At 36.7% G+C, this 18499-nt stretch overlaps 1 protein-coding gene across 1 annotated transcript in view; it reads right to left on the bottom strand.

The window, feature by feature from the left end:
- Positions 1–18499, bottom strand: part of AK9 (adenylate kinase 9) — a 145225-nt gene that overhangs the window by 38934 nt on the left and 87792 nt on the right. Inside the window, exons 23-28 of the mRNA XM_069077073.1 lie at positions 15138–15395; positions 14145–14269; positions 12762–12981; positions 7105–7170; positions 5537–5743; positions 1173–1391 (exon numbers count right to left, since the gene is read on the bottom strand). Of these exons, the coding sequence (XP_068933174.1) occupies positions 1173–1391; positions 5537–5743; positions 7105–7170; positions 12762–12981; positions 14145–14269; positions 15138–15395 (1095 nt within the window). The remainder of the gene's footprint in view (positions 1–1172; positions 1392–5536; positions 5744–7104; positions 7171–12761; positions 12982–14144; positions 14270–15137; positions 15396–18499) is intronic.

The raw sequence follows: 18499 nt of genomic DNA, 5'->3' as shown, positions 1-18499 counted from the left end.
CTGAACCTCAAAGTATACAGGCATAATTATCAAGACAGAAACATCAAGTAGACAGATTTCCAAACTGTCCAACCATTACATCCATACCCAGTCAACATCTGGGTTTCCACATTCTGGGTTTTTCAAAGCCGGGGGACTCTCAACAACGGCTTCCCAGAATTCAGATCAAATCACAGAATACTTCTCAAAGTGAGTCCCAAAACAAAGCTACACGCCAGGGCTTATGTAGCCTTCTCCTGGCTCAGAGAATGTAACAACCTTATTGACTCACTGGCCAATCAAGAAGTATCCACCGAAAAACAAGCCTCCCACCCCAGGCTTCAGGTGCACACCAGCCTAGGGGCAGGGAAGATCTTCAAAATTTACATTCCCATTACACTTCCCTGGATGCTTTTGGGAGGACTTAAGAATATGCTTTGAAATAAGTAAAACAATAACATTCCTAGAAACGGTGAAGAATTTTATGATCATTGGAATTATTAATTTACTGTCTCCCCAGGATACAATACTCACTTTTTTTTTTTTTGCCTTTTGGAGGGAAATTGGGGTTATGTAACTTGCCCAAGGTTACACGGCTAGTTGTTTTTTTGTGTGTGTTAAGTGTCTGAGGCTGGAACCAAACTCTGGTCCTCCTGACTCTGGGACTGGTGCTTTACTCACTATGCCACCTAGCCGCCCCACACAATACTCACTTTTAAAAACAAACCAAACATGATTTCATTGGCATAGGAAGTTCTCAATGAGGGCACTACCTTTAAAAATGCAGTTGGTTCCTGTTCTGCAACCTTTTTTCTTAGAGAGTGACTGACCCCTGGTACCACAGGCAGTATGTGTGAGAATCAGAACCTGAACCTATCTTTCTGACTCTAAGACCAGATCCCTGTAGATGTAGATTTAGACCCCCACATAAATATTGTTTTTCAAAATGGTGACCTTGGGAAGGAAGATATTTATTCTGAAGATGTTGCAGTTCAAAACATGTTTGTACTCTTCTTTGTGAGCTGTCTTAAACCAATTTATAAACCAAACACATACAAAAATCAGCTTCAAATATAATTATGACTCATTACCACTAAGTAATGCTACCTTTCCATTATTTATAACCATATTTACCTTCAATATATTCAGCAAGACAACATATAAGTCTCTCAAAAAGCATTTAGTGAAATTACCTTTACAGGGTCCCATTGACCAAATGAGCTCGGATATTTGTAGGTGAGACTAAGCATTTTTTGAGCAAGTGGTAATGATATAGAATAACATTTCTCGAAGATACTTTCACGATTTTCCACGAGAGGCTTCAGTTTCTTATGTAACATATAACGTACAATATGAAGCTTCCGTCCTCCCAGAATGTTAATAAATGGAATCAATAGTTTTTCAAATTCTTCCTAAAAGAAAGCATGAAAAAAATAGACTTCAGTTTTCTAAAGTGAGGGACCAAATTGTTACTGTCTTCTGAAGAGCTCTAATTTTGTACATTTTTCTGCAATAATGCTGTTATTTAAAAAAAATGAAACATTATTTAATTGTGAACCATGGTCATTGACTTTGAAGATGTGTTGTGTAGAGTCTTTATAAAAAGCCTGCTTAAGAAGGTCAAATATAATTTCCCTTTCTCAACACAAATTTCTTCCATTATATAGCAGCTATAGCCAACATCACAGTTAGTAGAGTACCACTTGTGATTCTCCAACAAGGGAAAAGATAACCCTTCATTAGAATGATCATGCTTATAATGAGGTACAGGGTTTTGAAGAAGACAGTGGAACCAGTCTTTGAAGTTATTCCCTTCCTTATCTTTATCTGAGACAGTATAGTGTAATGAAAAAAGCAATTTAAAATCCTGAAAATACTATATAAATGTCAGCTACTGTTTTAGTTTTAACCTCCAAACTTCTAAATTGTTTTCTCACACCTTCTATTTTTAAAATTAATTTGTTTGTTTACTTTTAGTTTACATGATTCAATTCCACAATTCCTTGAGTTTCATATTTTGTCCCCCTCCCTCCTCTCCCCCCATGGCGGCATATAATCAAGTATAGGATCTGTAAATACTTTCACATTATACATTAGTCAGGTTATAAAGAAGGATTGTATCAGATGGAATGAAAAATGGTAAAGAGGACATAAAACCAAACAAGAAAAGGAAAAAGATCAGGTATTTTGCTTCCATCTGGATATAATCTCAGTTCTTTCTAGTTCTTTCTCTGGATGCACACACTTCTCTCCATCATGAGTCTTTTGGGATTGACTTATATCACTGCATTGCTGAGAAGAGTCCAGTCTATCAAAGTAGGTCATCACACATACGTTGTGTCTATAATTGTGTACAAATTTCTCCTGGTTCTACTCTTCTCAACATCAGTTCGTATAAGCCTCTTCAGGTAAATATGAAGACCATTTGCTCCTCGTTTCTTATGGCACAACAGTATTCCATAGCATGCATATACCACAACTTGTTCAGCCATTCCCAAATTTATGGGCACCCCCTTAATTTCCAATTCTTTGCCACCACAAAAAGAGCTGCTATAAACATTATTGTACATATGGGTCTTCCTCCCACTTCTATGATCTCTTTGGGATATAACCCTAGGAGTGGTATTACTGGGTCAAAGGGTATGAAATTATTTATAGCCCTTTGGGCATAATTCCAGATTGTTCTCCAAAAAGATTGGATCAGTTCACAACTCCAGCAGCAATGCATTAGTGTTCCAATTTGCCCACATCCTCTCCAGCATTTGTCATTTTCCTGTTTTGTCATCTTAGCCAATCTGACTGGTGAGATGTGGTACCTCAGAGTTGTTTTGATTTGCATTTCTCTAATCAATAGTGATTTAGAGCATTTCTTCATGTGCTTATAGATATCTTTAATTTCTTTCTCTGAAAATTGGCTGTTCATATCCTTTGACCATTTATCAATTGGGGAATGACTTGTATTCTTATAAATTTGACTCAATTCTCTGTATATTTTAGAAATAAGTCCTTTGTCAGAGATATAGGTTGTAAAGATTCTTTCCCAATTTCACACCTTCTATTTTTAGTGGGGAGGGATGAGGAGGCAGGGTCAAGGGGAAAATCAAATCTGTAATACAAGCATTTACTTTAAAACACCTCTTCAGGAACACAAACACATTTTTCCATAAATCACAGGAAACCTGTGACTTGTGTGATGAGAAAATTCCCCTTCTGGTTAGCCTTCTTTACATATGCACTAAGTAATTTTGGTGCTTTTTAGAGAAGTAGTCAATATCCTCAGCTGATTTTAATAAATATTTATCCTTTAGAGATGATACTGACATTTACATAATAATACTTCTAAAGTTTTCAAAGTGATCTATAGAAGGAAAGTGTTTCAGACCATAAAATCCAATAACCTTCTTTTATAGATGAGGAAACTGAGTTTCAGACAGGTTAAGTGTTTTGCCCATTGCCAGTATCAAAGGTTAGATATGAAAAAAACATAGAGACCATTTTCTTTCCACTAAATAGAAGTAGAATGGTGTCTCATTTATACAGGATTTGGAGGAAATAAGTGTGCACATGAATTTTCTAGATAATTGAACCATATCCCTTAAAGTCAGGGGTTAATTTTTTTTTTTAATCATAGACCTCTTTAGTAGACTTGTGAAACCTATGGATATCTTGTCATAAAAATGTTCTTAAATGCATCATATGAAATACAGTCAGCTAATAAACACTTGTTAAGTGCCTATGACATATGCCAGATACTGTGCTAAGTACTGTATTTTCAAATGTGTTATTGATGCACTTTTCTCTTTTTTATGTTTATAATTAATATTTGTCAATAGATTCATAGTAAAAAAAGACAATTCGCAAAGGGAATAAATAAGAATAAGAACTATTCAAAAGTTGAATGGATCGTCTTTTCAGTGTAACTTTCCCTTCTCACTGGAGGAATTAAAACAAAGCATGGGTTAACATTTGTAAGATATATTGTAGAAAAGACTTGTTCATGTTTGAATTGGACTCTGTGTCTAGGAAGACCCTTCCAATTCTGAGGTGTAATGATTCTGTCATTTAGCCTGTATTCTTCATGCAATTAAATTCTGGGCCCAGCCCATGGTCTATTTCTGGTACCTGTCCAAGAAATATGTATGGAATAAACAAACGGGCCAGACATACATAATACACATATATACACACATATATACATACACATATATACCCTTACAAACAAATTTTTACATATACATATATACCCATAAATATCCACATATATACCCATATATATCCATGTATATATCTATATACACATGCATACAGATATATACACACATACCCATGTATACATATAGCCATATATATACCCATCTATATAACCACATATGTACATATGCATATCCATCCATCCATCCCTGCACACATGTACTCATGCATTTCATAATCTGGGTAACATGCACTTTTTTTTCCACTTTATTTTTTCTGTTTGATTGTGAGGGTAATATATTTTGAGTGAATATGGATTTCATTAAAGAAGACCTGGGGTATTCTAAGATTGAAGCAACCAATATAGTGTTATTCATAGACAGCAACATCTGGAAGACCTTACCATTTCTAGAGAATTTGTCTTCCATTTGGATTCTATGATGCTGGCAAATGTCTTTGGCAAGCATACATCTCTCAAATCAGTTCAACAATTATTTGTAAAATGCCTACTGTGTGTAAGGGACTGGGAAGCAAAGATAGGATATGGCACCTGGGCTAAGTTTTGAAGAGAGTGAAAGATTTCCACTAGGTACGTTGTAGAAATATCAAGTTTAGAAAACAACTAGTATACCAGTTTGGCTGGAACACAGAGCACATGATGGGTTGTGAAGGAAAATAAGTCAAGGAGAATATGTGGAAGTAAGATGATGTAGGGCTTTCCCCTTTTTTCCACTTACAAGGCATGAATCACCCTAGTTTTAGGCCCTTCTAGTCACTCTGATTATTGTAATAGTCTCCTAATAACTTGTTGTCTCTTTTAGCCTTTCTCCTGTTCAATCCATTTCCCCATAGTTGCCAAAATAATTTTTCTAATGCACAGGGCTGATCATGTCACTCTCCTAAAGAACCTTCAGCAGGTTCCTGTTACTTCTAACATAAAATACAAATTTCTCTTCTTGCCATGTAAAGCCCTTTACAATCTGACTCCAGCCTGCCTTTCCAGGCTTATTTCACATTTCTTCCTTTGCATATCTGTCACCTGAAGACCAGCCTAGCTAAGTTTGTAAAGATGCCTCACCAGAAGTTTGGCCCAACAGATGATTATTTTTTAATCCACAACTTAGATATCCTAAGCCATACATGGGTTGCAATTTGTATCAGGGAGAATGTGTCCACATTCATGAAATCATAAATCCCTTGGAGCATTTGAGGTATTGCAATCAGTAAACAGAAATGACAGCTTAAAACATAAACCTTTGAAGGATGAAAATACAGGTGACCTAAAATTATTTACCATTTTGATTCATTCTTAAACACTACTGTATTTTAAAAAAATTAAGGAAGATCATGAGGGAAAAGTAATAACCTGAATCACTTGCAGGTTACTTATATCTGTTTCAAACTTATCTCCCATTTCAATTTTTATTCTGTCAATAGCCTCTTCTTCCTGTTCTTCTTCCTCACTCATCTCTTCCTCATCTTTTGGGAACTCTTCTTCCAGAATAGTATCAATATTATCTTCTTCCTCTTCTTCAGCCTCTTCTTCACTTATGTCATCCTCATCCCTGCTTGACTGAAGAATGGAATTTAAATTCAGTTTGGTATATTGTTTTGTCATTATTTACCATTTTAAGTTATTTCTGTTATTTGGAGGGAAATTTTATAAACACTCAATTTTTGTTGGGACATGCATGCCACAAAATGATTTTTGATACAGTCAGACCTTGCTTAATCTGACTCACAAAAGTACCGTGTTTCCCCGATAATAAGACCTATCCCGAAAATAAGCCCTCCCCTTACTGTGTAAGATTCCTCTAAAATAAGCCCTCCCCCGAAAATAAGCCCTATTGAGATTGCTACTGTAGTGAAGGTGATCCCCTGCGCTACACGCTACATTACGGTACCCTCTGTATGCACCGTCCCCCCCGCCCCGGTGAAATGCATGCCGCGCTCCGAGCTGCATCCAATCAGAGCTGCAGCAGTGAGAGCGTCATCCTGTTCTTTATTGAATTCATTATTGAATAAAGGTACATTTTTTTGTTCACATTTACCTGTTTATTAAAATTGCTGTCAATGTTCATTAAAATAAGCCCTCCCCTTAAAATAAGCCCTCTGGTGTTTTTCTGTCCAAAAAAAAATAATAAGACAGTGTCTTATTATCGGGGAAACATGGTACAACAACTCTGACTACAAAAAAAATCCAGAAGAAAATAGTTAAACAAGTGAAATCCTATTTATTCCACTTGTTTATATTTATTTTGAGGTTTGAACACTTGAGTCAAGTACATATCACTTTGGGGACTCATTCTTACTCTGCTTGAATATGGGCAAATTTGAGCATTAAAATATCAGGTTTACATGTTATGCATTCTGTGGGATACAGTCAGCCAACAAACATTACAAAGCATTGTGCTAAGCACTGGGGATGAGACTAAAGAACAGAGTCATATCAAGAGAGGCAAGTTTTCAGGTGTCATTGGGTTCCAATGGTTTAGTATACTGGTTTAGTAATACCATTTACCATTTTAAATCTTTTATGTTTTTTGAAGGGAAATTTTATAAGCACTTATTTTTTGATGTCACATGCATTTAGCTAATGTGACATGGTTGATGTGACAAGCATTTGGATAAGTAGAGAAAAATCAACTTTGTACAGATCTCTCTGTGACTTCACCTGGAAATATCAGCTGAAAGCAAAACTAAAATCCAACAGAGAAATATTTAAAAACTGACTTCTGGTAGCATAGCATATGCTATGCTACTCTATTATATATACTCTATTTATAGTATATATATATATATATATATGTATATATACACGTATATATATATATATATATTCTATTTATAGTATATATATATACTCTATTTATAGTATATATATATATATATACTCTATTATACTCTATTTGAAGTTTCCAGTTACTTTCTTACCTCTGGTCTTTTTCTTTTTTCTCTCTCTGCTATAAGCTCAGCCCTTCTTTTAGCAATCCGATCCTCCTGTAAAAGAAAGAATAGCTTTAACTTTCTAAGGAAAAAGGAATCCTGTAAAAAAAAAGGCAAAGCTTTAATTCAATATTTTTAAATATTTAAATATTTTAAAATATTCAATATTTTTAAAACTGAGAATTGCAACCCACTTGAAATCTTAGAAGACTTACAGATATGTTGGGGAAATCTCAAAGCAGTGGCATAGCTCTGTTTCTGTCCTTTTCTTTCCTGGTGACTGAACCTTTGGTTCTGCTTTTTCTGCCCAGAAACATGGCCCATCTATTCCTATTCTTTTCTTTCACAGACAAGCCACTTTCAATTTTTTGGGGGGGTTGGAGGAGAGAATGGTGATAGAGGAAGGAGGAGTAGGGGGGGACTCCTTAAAGGTTATTGGATAAAAAGTTTTGAAGAACAGTGTTGTAGCTAGCTACAACAGGCAAGCACTCTGAAAGTCTGAAAATGTACCACTTATATGTGAAATAGTAGATTTGTTTTGTATGGGTGTCCCATGGCCAGCCATGGTGTGATAAAATGGTGTGTCTCATTGGATGCTTAGGTAATCCTACATTTTTCATGATAATGTGGACAAAATGAAAGGCAATGGATCATTTGTTATATCCTGAAACTTTACATGAATACCAATCAGCATCTCTGGGGTTGTGGATCCCATTGTCTCACCTCCTTGGACACTGAGTAGTTCTTCTCATTTGGGATATCAGATCAGTATTAGATGACGGACTCATATCTGCTCAAGTCTAAATTGAGTCCAAGGAAGCTGATGGTTTCTGAACCTTCCTGACATTCTTATCAACTCAAATTAACCAAGTATGTCTAGTCAGTTTGAGAGATGCTGGGACCCTTTGTGGAGTTTCTAAATGTACATGCATATTTTAAAACATAGTATTTAATATAGGCTTATTTGTTGAGGATCCTCTTGGATTTTCTTTCTTTCTTTTTTTGAGAGCAATTGGGGTTAAGTGACTTGCCCAAGGTCACATGGCTAGTTTTTGTGTTAAGTGTCTGAGGCCGGATTTGAACTCAGGTCCTCCTGACTCCAGGGCCGGTGCTCTATTCACTGCACCACCTAGCTGCCCCGATCCTCTCGTATTTTCATAATTGAATAGTTGCCACTGCATACATAAACATGTACATACTAAATATACCTATAAGATATTTATGCATAATATTGTACATTTGTTTTATTCAGCTAAGTATGTTCTCCTATTTTTCTCTCTTTGTTTCATGAAATCTATCAGTCAATCAATGCATTGGAAGTTACAAAAAGGAGATTTAGACTTGACACAAGGAGAAAGTTTCTAATAATCAGAGTTATCTCAAAGTCAAATGGACTTTCTTGGTAGGTGGAGGGTTCCTTCAACATTAGCAGTCTTCAAGCAAGGGCAGAATGACCACTTGTTGGAGATGTAGAGGAGATTCTCATTGAAGTATGGGCTGATCACTGAAGTCTCTTCTAACTCTAAAATGCTATGATTTTGTGAAATACACAATAAGACTCTAGAATGAGACATTAAAAAAAATAAACATATGAGAACTCCCACATTCAAATGTGTGTTGCTTGTTCCAGTAATGTTTAGACTGGAATGTTTGTTGCTTAGAACACTTTTGGATTCCTCTTTGAGAATTGCCCTTGGATTCAGTTTATCAGTTACAAAAGAAAATCAGTCACATTCTTTTATAGTTAAACCTAGTTTGTGGTCATCTAAATCACAAACAAAATTATTCACCTCAAACACCATCTATTCATTAGATTTATCTTTGAATGACTATTTGTTTTTTGCTTTTTGGAGGGGGGAAGGCAGGGCAATTGTGACTTGCCCAAGGTCACACAGCTAGTGACTGTTAAGTGTCTGAGGCCCAATTTGAACTCAGGTCCTCCTGACTCCAGGGCCGGTGCTCTATTCACTGTGCCATGTAGCCGCCCTCCTATTTGTTATTTCTAAAGATCCACTCTCAAATGATGATTTGCCATGGTATATAATTCATTTAGGTGTAAAAGTTCTGGCATATTAAAAAATTATTTTTACTGATGCCTTTTATTTTTACATCACAGTAATTTTCAGATATTTTGTCCTTGCTCAGAAAATTGGTCCTTTCCTCATTTATTTATTTTTGGAGGAGGGAAGTCAAGGCAATTGGGGTTAAGTGATTTGCCCAAGGTCACCTAGTTAGTAAGTGTGTCAAGTGTCTGAGGCTGGATTTGAACTCAGGTTCTCCTGACTCCAGGGCTAGTCCTCTATTCACTGCTCCACCTAGCTGCCCCAATCCTTGCCTTATTTAAAAAAAATAGCTAAGCAAAAGCAAACAATACTGTGATCATGTTTGATAGCATATGTATCATTCTGTTCCCCTATTTCCCTACCCTTCTGCTAAGAGGAGGGAAGTTTACTTCATCTGTGCTCTAGCACCAAGACTGGCCATAGCAATAACTCAGGAGTTTTGCTTTCTTTTGGTATTCTTCTCATTTATGATATTTTATATGTAATATATATTTGTACACATATATGTGTGTACATGTACAAACATGCAGGCACTGTTTTTCTGGTTCTGCTTCACTCTGTATCAAAACCCACAAATCTTCCCAGTTCTTACTACATAATAATGTTTAATTGCAGTCATATACCACAGTTTGTCCAGTTATTCTGTCATCAATGGACCTCTACTTTGTTTCAAGTTCTTTGTTAAGTTCTGACATGATTATTAAAAAATATCATTCTCATTAGGTCATAATCAGACCTTGTATATATTAAGTTCAAGGCACTATTGAGTAAGAGTTATGTGATCTGTTCTCTGTTTTTAAGGTTCTTACAGTATTATTATAGAGAAGATATAAATATATGAAACATTAACATGAGAAGATTTAACTAACAAGACAGTAATAGAAGAGAGTTCCTCATCACATGGTTAATAATCAAATGAGTAGTATAGGCAGGAAGTTCAGGAGCATAAAGGGATCAGTTTGGGTGCAGGGGTGGGGAGCCTGTGGCCTCAAGGCCACAGTGACCTTCTAGGTCCTCGGGTTTGGCCTTTTGACTAAGTTCAAGTTTTACAGAACCAATCCTTTTATTAAGGAAATTTGTTCTGTGAAGTTTAGATCTAGTCAAAGGGCTGCACTTGAGGACCTAGAGGGCTACATGTGGCTTTGACCCTGCAGGTTCCCCTCCCCTGGCTAGGATATTTATGGAGGTGGAATGTGAGTTGGTTTTGAAAGTTAAGAAGAATCTGTATAGGAAGAAAGGAATGGGGAATATATTCCATAGTGTGGAAATGGTGGTGAGGAATGGTATGAATAAATGCATAGTGGTAAGAAAGTCCTTATTCCAGAGAAGAAGTTTGGAGTAGAAAATTTATTTAAGGGAGAAATGGGAGATAAAGCATGTGGGGGTCAGATGGTACAGGGCCTTGAAAGCCAAACTGTGACACTTGCCTTATAGTCAGTAAGGTACCATTGAAGATTTCTGAGCAGGAGAGTAAAATGATCAAAAGTACTGGTTCAGAAAGAACAATGTGAACTAGAGTAGGGAGGGACCCAAAAATAGGAGAGTGACTAGTAACCTATTACAGTAATTTAAGAATAAGGCAATTACGGGGCAGTCAGGTAGCACAGCAAGTAAGAGCACAGGCCCCATAGTCGGGATGACCTGGGATCGAATCTGGGCTCAGACACTTAGTACCAACCCAGAAACACCTGGCCGTGTAACCGTGAGCAAGTTACTTAACCCCAATTTCTTAGGGGTGGCCAGGTGGTGCAGTGAGTAAGAGCACCAGCCCCAGAGTCGGGATGACCTGGGATCAAATCCGGGCTCTGATACTTAGCACCACACCCAGAAATAACTGGAGGTGTAACCTTGAGCAAGTTACTTAACCCAATTGCTTGAAAAAAAAGAGAATAAGGCAATTAGGACCTGAATTAGTGTGTGGGCAATGGGAATGAAAAAGAGAGGATTTGAAAAGCATCATGAGCCAGCTTCTGAAAGATTTTGCTTTCCTGCCCTTACCCTATTCCAGATTTGCTACAGTCTCTAGAAGTGTGAAGCAAAAGAATGGGTCCAGAATTAGTATTCAGTATTCATTTTGAACTGGATGTCCTATAGACCACTTAAACTCAATATGTCTAAAACTAAACTCATTATCTTATTTCCCTCTTCCTGTCCCTATAACTCATATCTCTCCTCTTCCTTACTTCCCTATTACTCTCTCTATAGGGCATCACTATCTTCCCACTCACTTAGGCTCACAACTATATTGCCAATGCAATATTTACAGTGCCCACGATCACGATAAAGACTGTGACTATAAATATCTCATGATGTTCCATTGCAAAATATACCAAACTCTCCATATAGAGGACAGAACTAAAACATTTGTTTAGACACCAGAAAACCCAGTCCCCAAACCAGTAAGCAGATTCCATCATAGTACCAAAAATATTAAGAAGCCATAATAACACTTAGAGCCACCTCTCTCCTACTGTCTCACCAGCTCTGACTCCCAGCTTCCTGTGGGCTCTGCTTTCCTTCAGCAAACTCCTCCCACCACAGGCTCCATGTGACTACATGCAGCTTATTGGTGGCCAGAGTTTGCTTTCAAAGCAGGGGAGGTCTTCAAGTTCCCATTCCCATTACAACAACCTAGGGGTCATCCTGGACTCCTTACTCTCTCACTGCCCCCTTACACAATCTGTTGTCAAGTCATGTTGATTCTACCTTCACATTTCTCACTTATGCCTCCTTTGACACTGCCACCACTTGAGTATAAGCCCTTATTTCTCTCCTAGACTGTTTCAAAAGTTTTGTCATTCATCTCTCTGTCTCAAGTCTCTTCCCACTGCAGTTCATCCTGTGCTCAGATACCAAAGTGATTTTCCTAAGGCACAGGTTTGACCACATCCCCTCTCCTAATCAATAAACTCAAGTGACTCCCTTTAAACTCCAGGGTCACATATAAAATCCTCTATTTGGCCTTTACAGCCCTTCAAAACCTGGTATCTTTCTGTCTTTGCAGCCTTTTTATACCTTATTCCCCTTATAGGTGGTGCAGTGGATAGAATGCTGGGCCTGGAGTCAGAAAGATTCCTCAATCAAATCCAGCCTCACACATTTACTAGCTATGTGACCCTAGGCAAGTCACTTCACCCTGGTTTCTTCATCTGTAAAATGAACTGGAGAAGGAAATGGTAAGCCACTCCAGGATCTTTGCCAAGAAAATCCCAAAAGGGGTGATGAAGAGATAGACACAACTGAAAAGACTTGAAATGATGAAAAAAAAAAACCCAACTCCCTCTAACTATTCTTCAATCCAGTGATATTGGTCTCCTTGCTGTTTCTCAATTAAAAGAATTCACCTCCTTACTATAAAATATGCTGAGGTTACGTTTTTTTTAAAGTATGATGAAAACAATTCAATCAATTAGAAAAGCATTCATGAAGCACTTAATTGTGGGTCAGGCACTGTGCTAAGTGATGAGGATACAAAGAAGGTAAAAAAACTCAAAACATTCCCTGCCCTCAAGGGAGCTTACTTTCTCAATCAAGTTATTCCCTTGAAAATTTTACTGAATTTTTCTCTAAAAATATACATACCCTAATTTTCACCCTCATTTCTTTAATCATTTTAGTTCTTGCAGCCTTTTTTTCTTGTTTATGTTTCCACTTTGCAATAGCTTCAGCAAGTAGGCGATCTATAATTTCTTGTTCTTCAACTAAGAGACCAACAACAATATCTGGGCAAAATCCACGCTCACCTAGAAATTGTACCTCATCTACATTTCGTGGGAATCCATCTAGGATAAAGCCTGTGGAGCTAGATGAGAAAATTCATAATTTGCTTTATTTATTTTAAAGAAATTTTCAGTTTTTAAAATGAAATTAGTTTTATAAGTAAAAAATATAGACAAGTAAGATGGCAATTTTATATAAACATATACACAAAAAATATTTTTAAAAGCTTTTCGAGGGTCTTTTATTTAGTCTTTTGAAGCATATTTCTGCTTTTGTTTTATCTAGTTTTCTTTTTTATAATTTATTATTTTGTTACCTTTCTTTTGAAAAGGTAAAATTGTGGAAACCCAAATTGTAGATTGATCTAAGATATTGGAGTGAGAATATTGAAGAGAGCTAGGATTCTCACAAAAACAACCAAAAAATACTAAAAAGGAGAGAAATAGCTAAAAAAAAGCTATACAAGAAGATAAAAATCAATTAAAATAAAAAAATAAGGGATGCAAAGTAGATCACTAGTACAAGAAGTCATAAAGCAATCAAATCAGCTAAAATGCTGACTGCTTTGGAAAAGGATAAGGAAACCATGTAAAAAATCTGGAGAGACGTCTACAGGTGGATAAATAACCCATCAAAGTAAATTAAGCAAGAATTAACAATGTTAATGAGGCAGCTGGGTGGCACAGCGGATAGATTGCTGGTCCTGGAATTGGAAAGACTCATCTCCCCCATTTCATATCTAATCAATGCCTTTGATACTGTCAGTTGTGAGGATTTGTGGAAGATCATGGCAAAATGTGGTTTCTCAGAGAAGTTCATTAGTATTGTATGTCAGTTTCATAATAGCATGCTTGCCTGGGTCCTGGATAATGAATGATGCTCTTGAGCTTTCCCAGTTACCAATGGAGTGAAGCAAGGTTGTGTGTTTCCCATTTTTAAAATTAGCATTGTTGTTTGATTTTTCAGTTGCTTCCAACTCTTCACAACCCCATTTATAATTTTCTTGGCACTAGAGTGGTTTGCCATTTCTCTCTCCAGATCATTTTATAGATGAGGAAACTGAGCCCAACAGGCTTAAGTGACTTGCCCAGTGTTATACAGCTAGTAAATGTTTGAGGTTGTATTTAATTCATGAAGATGAGTCTTCCAGACTCCAGGCCCAGCACTATATTTACATTGCGGCACCTAGCTTCCCCAGTAATAAAATGAAAACACACAAAAAGTACTGCTAAATGTCAAAATTACCGTATTGGTTCTTTAAGCCACCATTCGGAAAGATAGAGATCCAAAATTTCTGGTGGCAATACTTCATTTTCTACGAGGTTTGCTTTAATAGCTTCTTCTTCATCAGTGAACACTATTTCTTTACCCTGAAACCCAACTCAGACAAATGGGGAAAAATATTAATAAATACACATTAACAACAAGTACATGAATGATTGGGAAGGTTTCTATTTCTCTCGAACTACTATCATACTGGGGCTTATGAAAATGTTGAAAATTTTGGCTCACTTTGTGCCAATATTCAATATGGTCAAAATCTACAACATACTACAACCAACAGTTACAAAGCTAGGACTATATTCTATTCACAAATGACTGGTATAATTCATCTCATGATTCAATCACCTTATAAATCTATGTGCCCATTGAAATCATAACTGAGATTTAACTACCTTTTAAGTTAGTCAGTTTTAGGTCTATGTAAATTTGTTTTACAGCTGAAATCATAAATCTTACAGATAGTCATTTGCCAGGAACCAATGGAAAACAGTCAGTTTAAAATAATATTGCTTATAGTTTTGAGAGGATGATTTGTAATGGCAACTGACCACATTCAGAGATATGTTGTGTAGGGCTTTGTAAACTACAGAAAATAGAATAGCATTACTCAAAGATCTCATAGTCTATGAACAAAAAGGTTGAAATGATATTGCTTTCCTCCTACTCCCTGACAAAAGCAAGGAAATGATCCCATACTGGTTGGGATAAGTTATGTTAACTCTTAACTGTAGTTATGTTCACATCAGTATTTAACATCCACTCTGTGCCTACCTCAGACTGTGGGGACAATGAACTGGTGAACATTTTTTTTGTGACATGATAATTTTTGCTTGTATGAAAAGTTATTACAAAACACCCAATGTGATTTTTTTTACTCTATGTAAATCAAAGAAACACAGGTATTTGCAAATCATAGATCTGTAGGTTATCTCTAAACTGTAGGTATTATAATACCGGTTTGCTTTTTTCAATCTCAAGTTTAATATTAGCCTGAGTTGCAATTTCTTCTAGTTCTTGTCTTTCAGCTGCTTCTTCTTCAATTTCTTCATCATATTCAGGTCCAACTCTCCTCTCAGTCTTAATCATGATTTTTTCCTGCAGAAATTCTTCAAACTGAATGTGAAATATGCCAAATTTTTCGGCTAACCATCGAGCACAGACAGTTTTGCCAGATCCATGAGGACCTATAAGGCATACTCTCAGTGGAGGAGCCTGGGAAGGTATGAAGAGGAAAGGGTGGGGGGAAAAAAGAACATTAAAATAATTTTGAAATATAATATGCTTCTTTTAGCATTTCTTCACAAATTGTTCTCTTGTTTTATATTTATTGGGTGCTGATAATGAATGCTCTGGGTTTCTGTGTTTTAAGAGGGACATAAGTTAAGGACATAGGATGAATATATAGAAAAACTGTAGAGATAATTAAAATGTTAAAAATTAAAATACACGAGAAAAGATAACTGAAACTGAGCTCAGTTTGATTGAAGAACTCATTGGACCTTTTGCCATTCCCCAGATAATATGTGCTTTCCTAATTCTGCATCTTTTCTCATACTTTTCCCTGCTCAAAGAACTCCCTTTTACTTGAGCTCCACCTGTCCAATCCTTATCCAACCTTCAAGAACAAATATCAAATGCCACCTCTGGTATTTCTTTTCCCTCTGAACTTTCATAGCATTTGCACTTCTCTAATGTCACATGACACATTGTGTCTGGTCTTATAATTAGCTGTGTATTGCCTCACCTCTCCTACTGGACTGTATTATTCTTAAAGGCAGGAAATGTTTTATTTGCCTTTGTAAGCCCCATACTGTCTAGCCAAGGGCTTTGCTTACAAAAGGCACTCAATAAATTTTTGTGGAAGGGATGAAGGAAAAAAGAAAGGGAAAGAAGGAATAGAGGGAGGGAAGACTAAGAAAGATGAGTAGCAATTCAGTCATTATTTTCAAGTGTATGAAGAGTTATTACACAGAAAGTGGTGACCAGCTATTTGCAATCTCCATTAAAGGAGAAAAAAACCCAAACGAAATAGGATGAAACTATTGTGTGATCATTTGTTAGCTATAAGGAAAAACCTTGAATTCCTTAAAAACTGGACATGCCAAGAATTTTTCTAAGGTTGGGCTTTTCATCATCAAACATTATCCGAATTAACTATAAGATCACATTTTAAATGCTTCAGAAATAAAGTATACTTGCCAGGAAAATATATTTCTGATGACATTTGGGGGTTCTGGGACCAAGAATGCCAAGGTATAGTTGCCTGGAAGGAATTCACACATTCAAGCCTTCTTTTAATCAAGTGGCATTGTAACACTTTATCAAAAGTGGGGCAAAGGTCCTTATGGGAACCTGCAAGAGACTGAGGATGGTGCTGAGGTTTATATAGAAAAGGGGCATGGGAAAGCAATGCCAGGAATACGAATTAGATAATCTAAGGGTCCAGGTGTCTTTGGGAGCTATGGATGGGAAAGTGTAGGGAGTACACCAGATATTGAAGGAGTTATCAGAAGCATGGACCTTGGGGATCTGGTGGGAGGAAGAATCCTTAGGTCAATCAGAGACAAAAATCCTTGGGCCAGGCACCCCTGTCTCTGTTCTGATGAGAAAATGTGTTCTACAACAAGAAAAAATTTTCTCACAGAACAGGAGTCTACTTAGAAATTGGGAGGCTTTAAAACACTTGAAATATAGCCTTGAACCCAGAAGAAGTGGAGAAAAACCCAATGACTCTTGAACAGGGGGGAAATCTAGCTGACAGAAATTCATGTACCTCTTCAGGAGAGGTTTAGAATCACTGTTAAGCCCTGAGGTCTTCACTCATATGAAGCCAGTAAAATAAGACAGCAGTTTAGAAATGTTCAGATACACGAAGAAGGGTGAGCAGCTCCCAGCAGAGGCTGTGGACTGAAAAATTATAGAAGACGAAGACTAAGGGTCCAGTTAAGCTAAGGTAAAAAGCATCACCAGAGAATGACACAATGTAATGATTAATGCTCATCATGGTCATCTAAAGTCATAAGAAAAAGATTAAATTGTGGTTAGTATGCTGTTTAAAAAGGCAAGGAAGTTAGACATCTCAGAAATATTTTTTCTTTAAAATGTAAAAAAAAAACCAACCCAAAACAAGCTAGGATGGTAAATTTTGGTTATCTGCCAACATCACATGCGTGGAAGATTACATTCCTTGCGATAAGATATTAAAATGGTCACTTCATTATAGATGTAAATAATCTATGACAACATTTACCAAACTGTTCTGCAGAAACCTGAGCCCCCAGGAAGCAGTCTAAAGAGTTCTTCAAAGAAAAAAAGTTGTAATGGCAGAAGACCACCTAATAAACACACTTAAAAATTTAGCTCCATTATTTTGGAAGCATTACATGGAGATTTGTAAACCAAAAACAAAATAAAATTCTTGAATTTTTTAAGGCCAGATGTGATGAATTGAAACAATCCCTTCTTGAATTACACATACAAAATGGGAGATGAAAATTATTGTGAAGCATCTTAGGAGAACTGTCCCAGCCAATATTGTTTCCAGTTATAAAAACACATTGATAGCAAACAGTTCATAAGGTCCTTCTTACTAAGTAGGGCTTTTTACAATATTGTCAGTTTTGCTATAAAATGAAACTAAAGTAAAATTATTTTAACAATCAGGTTTATATTATTTGACACCATTTGTCAGAGGCATTAAATAATTTTAAAATACTCCACTGCAAGGGGGCCACTGAAGTTTTTGTTTGAAGGGCTGGTTATTGTCACTGTAATCCATTGAGAACCCTGTGCCAATAGTTCTTTTTTGTAATTAAAGTAGTTTATTTAAGCAGCTGACTTAGATGACACTGAGTAGTATAGACACGTAGTCAGCCTGGTATATTGGATAGAAGACCAGTGTCTGACACACACAGATCTAGTCCCTTAATTTCTCATGTGCTCTAGAGGCAATTCTAAGAGTAGAAGTTGTAGAAAAGGTGACAACTTACATTGGTACAGGCAGTTTACTCACTTAGGAGTTCCTTATGTCAGTAAAATCACAAGTCTGTTGATGCTCTCTTAGGAGAAAAAGACAGAGAGAGAGAAAGGGACACACACACAGACAGAAACAGAGAGAGGCAGAGAAACACATACACAGACAAAGAGAGACAGACAGATAGATAGACAAAGACAGAGAAAGAGAGACAGAGGCAGAGAAGAGAGACACACCTAGAGACAGAGAGAGGGATACACACAGAGAAAGGGGAAGAGATAGAGAGAGACAGAGAGAGACAGAAAGAAACAGAGAGAGAGAGAGACGGGGGGGGGGGGCAAAG

Source organism: Petaurus breviceps, unplaced genomic scaffold (assembly GCF_028583685.1).
Source record: "Petaurus breviceps papuanus isolate PSGF00001 unplaced genomic scaffold, PetGlider_PUasm1.0 90977, whole genome shotgun sequence".
NCBI lineage: Eukaryota > Metazoa > Chordata > Mammalia > Diprotodontia > Petauridae > Petaurus > Petaurus breviceps.
This window is presented reverse-complemented; position numbering and strand designations above follow the sequence as displayed.